This window comes from Herpailurus yagouaroundi, unplaced genomic scaffold, assembly GCF_014898765.1.
Source record: "Herpailurus yagouaroundi ecotype Mexico unplaced genomic scaffold, PumYag 151913, whole genome shotgun sequence".
NCBI classification, from domain to species: Eukaryota; Metazoa; Chordata; class Mammalia; order Carnivora; family Felidae; genus Herpailurus; species Herpailurus yagouaroundi.
Genome location: NW_024422863.1, coordinates 15,167 through 20,601, shown reverse-complemented (window position 1 = coordinate 20,601; position 5,435 = coordinate 15,167). Strand labels below are relative to the sequence as shown.

General features: G+C 56.8%; 1 protein-coding gene across 1 annotated transcript; it reads left to right on the top strand.

The window, feature by feature from the left end:
• Window positions 1-612: 612 nt before the first annotated feature.
• LOC121026705 (protein Shroom2-like) lies at window positions 613-5,074 on the top strand (the record flags this gene model as incomplete). The annotated part of the gene is made up of 3 exons (XM_040469494.1): window positions 613-3,198; window positions 4,739-4,836; window positions 4,955-5,074. Coding segments are annotated over 3 exons (2,751 nt in total), but the record flags the coding sequence as incomplete, so codon positions are not given.
• Between the last annotated feature and the right edge of the window lie 361 nt (window positions 5,075-5,435).

Below are 5,435 nucleotides of genomic sequence, written 5' to 3'. Positions count from 1 at the left end.
CTCCCTTTCTCTCTGCCCCTCCCCTGCTCTCTCTCTCTCTCTCTCTCAAAATAAATAAATAAACCTAAAAAAATTTTTAAAAGAAAAAAGAAAATTACTGTCATTTGATTGCTTCTTCGGTTTTAATAATCCATAACAAGAATCCTTTTGTACGCTAAACCCCGGGGTTCACAGTCTTGTTCTTTGAGGGGGCAGGTAGGAAATATTTTAGGCTTCATGGGTCTCTGTCAGTTGCAGGTACCCAGCTCTGCCATTGTCGCTCAGAAGCATTCACAAACAGTGTGTAGACAAATGGCCATAATTGTGTTCCAATCACAGCATATCTGTGAGTGCTGCGATGTGAATTTCCTGTCATTTTCACGGGTCACAGAATAATCTTTTTTAAAAAATGTCTTTAATGTTAATTTATTTTTGAGAGAGAGAGACAGAGAGAGAGAGAGAGACAGAATGCGAGCAGAGAAGGGACAGAGAGAGAGGGAGACATAGAATCCGAAGCAGGCTCCATCCAGGCTCTAAGCTGTCAGCCCAGAGCCCGACGCGCAGCTCAAACTCACGAGCCGTGAGATCATGACCCGAGCCGAAGTTGAACGCTGAACCCACTGAGCCACCCAGGCGCCCCGGCATCTGGACGTTTCTGTGTGGGGCCAGCTGTGTTCTTGGTCCTGCTCTCCTCATTTGTCCCCTTTACTATTGCTCGCTTCAAAAGCAAACTCTTCTCTCTGGTTCTTTCCTCCTAGTTCTTCCTCCCATGACCTGTCTGGCACGTGGGAGCACACGAATCTGCAGCGTACCTCTGACCACTTTAGTTCCCTGGGGAGCGTCGACAGCCTGGACCACCCTTCCCAGCCCTACCCCTCCGGACGCCTCTCCGCCGCCAGGTCCAATGGCAGCATCGACCACCTGGGCGGCCCGAGCAAGCGGGACTCAGCTTACGGCTCATTCTCCACCAGCTCCAGCACGCCCGACCACACCTTGCCCAAGGCTGATGCGTCCTCTGCGGAGAACATCCTCTACAACGTGGGCCTGGGGGAGGCCTGTAGGCCGGGCGGCCGGCAGGGCCAGGCTGCCAGTGACCCCCAGGGCCTGGAGGACAGGCTCGGGTACTTCCCACCCCGGGTCCCCTGTGACGGCAGCAGAAGCCCCAGGCCAGAGGACAGTCCTGAGACCAAGCTGGCCACCCCTGGAAAATCAAATTTGGGACCGGTTTGGTATGTCCCCGATAAGAGAAAAGCACCTTCCTCCCCTCCTCCACCGCCTCCCCCTCTCCGCAGTGACAGCTTCGCTGCCACCAAGAGCCACGAGAAGGCCCAGGGCCCTCTGCTCTCAGACACCGCCAGTGTGCAGCACTTTCCAGGCCCGCCCCGGGCCCAGCCCCGCAGTGACTGGAGACCAGAGCCCGCCAGTCAGCAGTGGAGGCCGGCACGGCCCGGCAATGGGAAGAGAGTCGGGAGCTCGGGCCCTGCGCCCCATGTCCCCCTGGACCGTGGGGTGCCGACCCCTGACCACAGGCCGGGCGGCCTCCCAGGGGCCCCCGGCCGGCTTCAGGCCTCCCTGTCCAGCACGGACGTGCGTTTCCCGCAGGCCTCCTGTGGCTGCCAGCACCCGCGCCAGTACAGTGATGAGAGTCCCTTCTGTCACGACGGCCCCAGGGCCGCCTCGTCGCTGAGGGAGCAGCACTGTGTGGCCGTCCCTGGCGGCCGCCAGGAGCCTTCTGCCCACTGTGTCCAGGACGACGACGGCCCCACTCGGCTCAGGTGGCCCGGTGCCACTGAACAGAGGGGCAACAGCGGTGGGCAGAGCCGCTACTACTGTGTGACCAGCAGACAGTGCCCGCAGGCAAGCGCCCAGGCGGGACAGCCCCACGAGGAATATTGGCAGTCTGACGGGGCCGCAGAAGCCCACGAACTCCCCACTGAGCACCCGATGGGCCACGGGCCCTGGGGTCACATCCGGCACGAGGAGGAGGCCTCGGACACCCGTGAGAGCGACCAGGCAGCCAAGGGCCACCCCGTGGGAAGCGAGGAGCCACAGACAGCCGCCCACAGGGCAGGAGCGGCGGGGAAGGAAGCCACCGCCGGCTTCCCGTGGGCCGCGGGAGAAAGCGGCAAGATCTCCCCTCAGAAGACGCCTATGCTGCACTCGCTGGCCCGGGAGGGGGCGTGCCCGCCCGACGACGGCCCGGGAGCTGGTGCCGAAAGGCCGCCCCCGTTCGATGGCCAGGTGGGCAGAGCCACCCGGAGAAGCGACCGCTTCGCCACCACCCTGCGGAACGAGGTCCAGATGCGCCGAGCCAACCTGCAGAAGAGCAGAAGCACGGTGGCGCTGGCTGGGGCCGACGAGGCGGCTCGGGAGGCCGGCGGCTGGCAGGTGGAGCCGGGAGGCGTCCCCGGCGCCTCCCCAGAAGGTTCCTTCCGGGGCACCTATAAAGACCACCTGAAGGAGGCCCAAGCCCGGGTCCTGAGGGCCACGTCCTTCAAGCGCCGCGACTTGGAGCCCGGCCCGGCCGATCGTCCCGCGGGGTCAGCCGAGCCGCGGACGGAGGAGCACGGCACACATCTGGATGCCGCCCCCCACTTCTGGGAGGGGGGCCTGCCCAAGCCGTCCCCGTCTGGAGGGGGCCTGCCGCACGTTCCCCGTATTGGGGCCCGGAAACGGTTCACGGTGCAACAGAAGCTGAAATCGTACTCCGAACCCGAGAAAATGAACGAGGTGGGGCTCGCAGGGCCCGATCGCCCCCACCGGCACCCCGGTGCGTCCGAGGACACCATGGGCACATTCGCCGACAGGTGCAAGTTTTTTGAGGAGAGCAGCAGACCCATTCACCAGAGACCTGGGCAGAGGCAAGCGCTCTGTGGATTCCCGAAGGAGAAGCCGGAGAGGCCGCGGACAGCGGGCCACGGGTATGAGGGTGCAGAGCCTTGGTTCCAGAACAGGGCCCACACGACCTCCCTTGGAGAGAACCCCAGCAGTCACGGAAAAACGGCGACCATGGGAAAACCAGAACCGCCTCAGAGACTTGGAACCTTTGCTGAGTATCAAGCCTCTTGGAGGGAGCAGAGAAACGCTCTAGAAGCCAGGAGTTCTGGGCGGTATCACTCAGCGGATGACATCTTGGACGCAGGTCTGGATCAGCACGAGAGGCCACAGTACGTTCATGGAAGGTCCCGTTCCTCACCATCCACAGACCCCTACAAACAGGTAAGGTTTGTGCCCCAGCCAAGGAAGAGCTGCCCCGGGCTGCTGTCTTAAGGCACATATAGGATGCCCTGAAAATACGATGGCCCAATGTCAGTGTCGCTTGTGTCCCACCGTTTGGGCATCGTTTATGTGCACCGGCTCTCTCGTGTCAACTTGTGTGGAAGGTACCTGGGGACTAAACAGGTACATCCATGACAATTTAACTCCGTATCCGTGTGCCTGTCTTGAGTCCCCGGCCTCCCCATCGTCACTTGCTTCGGCTGTCTCTCCTCATAATTAGCTTGCCCCAACCTTAATTAACACCACGTAAAGAATTTGGGGGGAACCCTAGAAAATGGTCAGTCCTCCTCTGAAATGAAAAGGGGTGAAGACAGTGTATGATACACGATAGCCACTCTTCAAATGCTGAGGCCTTTAAAATTTATAGTATTTGTTCCTTGTAGTATTTTTTTTCAAATATGTTTAGATTCCTCCAGAACAGATGTAATTAAACATGCAATGCATTAAACTGTTGCACTTTTTATAAGGTGAGAATTCTTTTTATTTTTTTTTTATTAAAAAGAATTTTTTTAAGTTTATTTTGAGAGAGAGAGCGAGTGAGTGAGCAGGGGAGGGGCGGGGGGAGAATCCCAAGCAGACTCCATGCTGTCAGCACAGAGCCCAGCGCGGGGCACAGACTCACAAACTGTGAGATCGCGACCCGAGCCGAAACCAAGAGTCAGACGCTTTAACTGACTGAGCCACCCAGGCGCTTCTATAAGGTAAGAGTCCTAATGCTAAAAGTTGACTTTAAGCTTTCTAGAAATCTTAAAGAAAACATTCCAGTGTCATCTCGCCTCTTTCTCTCTCTCTCTCTCGAAATATAAATAAACATTAAAAAAAAATTTTTTTTAAAAGAACCGGTAGTAGGTTCAATACACAATATTCAGGGGGTGCCTAGTTGCCTTAGTCGGTTGAGTGCCTTTTTTTTTTTAATGTTTATTCATTTTTGAGAGACAGAGTGCAAGCAGGGGAGGGGAGAGAGAGAGAGAGAGAGAGACACAGAATCTGAAGCTGGCTCCAGGCTCCGAGCTGTCAGCACAGTCTGACACGGGGCTCGAACTCAAGGACGGTGAGACCATGACCTGAGGCAATGTCAGACGCTTAACCGACTGAGCCACCCAGGTGCCCCAAGCGTCTGTCTCTTGATTTCGGCTCAGGTCACCATCTCACGGTCCATGGGTTCAAGCCCTGTGTCAGGCTGTGTGCTGTCCGTGCAGAGCCTGCTTCGGATCCTGTCTCCCTCTCTCTCAGCCCCTCCCCAGCTCGCTCTCTCTCTCTCTCTCTCTCTCTCAAAAATAAATAAACACTAGAAAACAACAGTTTGGAGAGCAGAGCGTGTGAGCCCTGTGGCTGAGTGTCCTTACAAGGCGGCAGGCTGCGTCCTCGCCTCCGCGGCACAGGCTTGCGGGGCAAACCCACAATGAGGGGGTTCGTAATAATAGATGTCTTGAGGAAGGCAGCTTGATGATTCGGAGTTTCACTGTGCTGCTCTTGGCAGGAAGCTGCCATCGAACCACAACAGCAAGTGGGGGACGCTGGTGAGCACAGGCAACTTTCTGCCACCGTCCGCGCCGAGGAGGGACGCCCTAATCCGAGGTGGGTGAATTCTGGGTTTGGGGTTGCTAAGAAGACATCTTGGAGGTGGCCTTCTCGACGGTGGGTGAATGCTTGGTTCACGTGATTGGGCCTCTGGTGGTTTTTTTGCCAAAGCCAGCATGGCTGCTAACTGGATGCAGTTTCCAGCACCTCAGCGTCCCCGCTGCAGACGTGGTGCCGTTTGAGCAGAGCCTGTAGCCCTGCGCCGCCTCCAGCAGAAGCGTCTCAAGGGCGAAGATGCCTTCTGATGCCATCGTGGCTTTTTTTTTTGGGTTCTTAAAATGGCTGCTGTGTTTGCTGTACAGTACGGTTCTTTATGTTCACAGAATGAGAAATCCAGTGTAACGTGCTTGAATGAAATGCTTTATCCAGAATGCTCGTTGAAAGGATGCTTTAATGATCTAGTACACAGCTGGGCTGCCGGGGCGTGGTCTCCAAATTGGAGTTGCCTGGGAAGATTGTCAGAAAGGAATGGAGCCAGCCTTTCTAAATTGGGCTTGTTTCGAGCTCGAAAATAGAAATCAAGTCCGTCGGCTCCTCAAGAGGATCTGAAAGACTGGTGGATGGTAGCAGTGTTATTAGCACGTTGTGTGCCATAG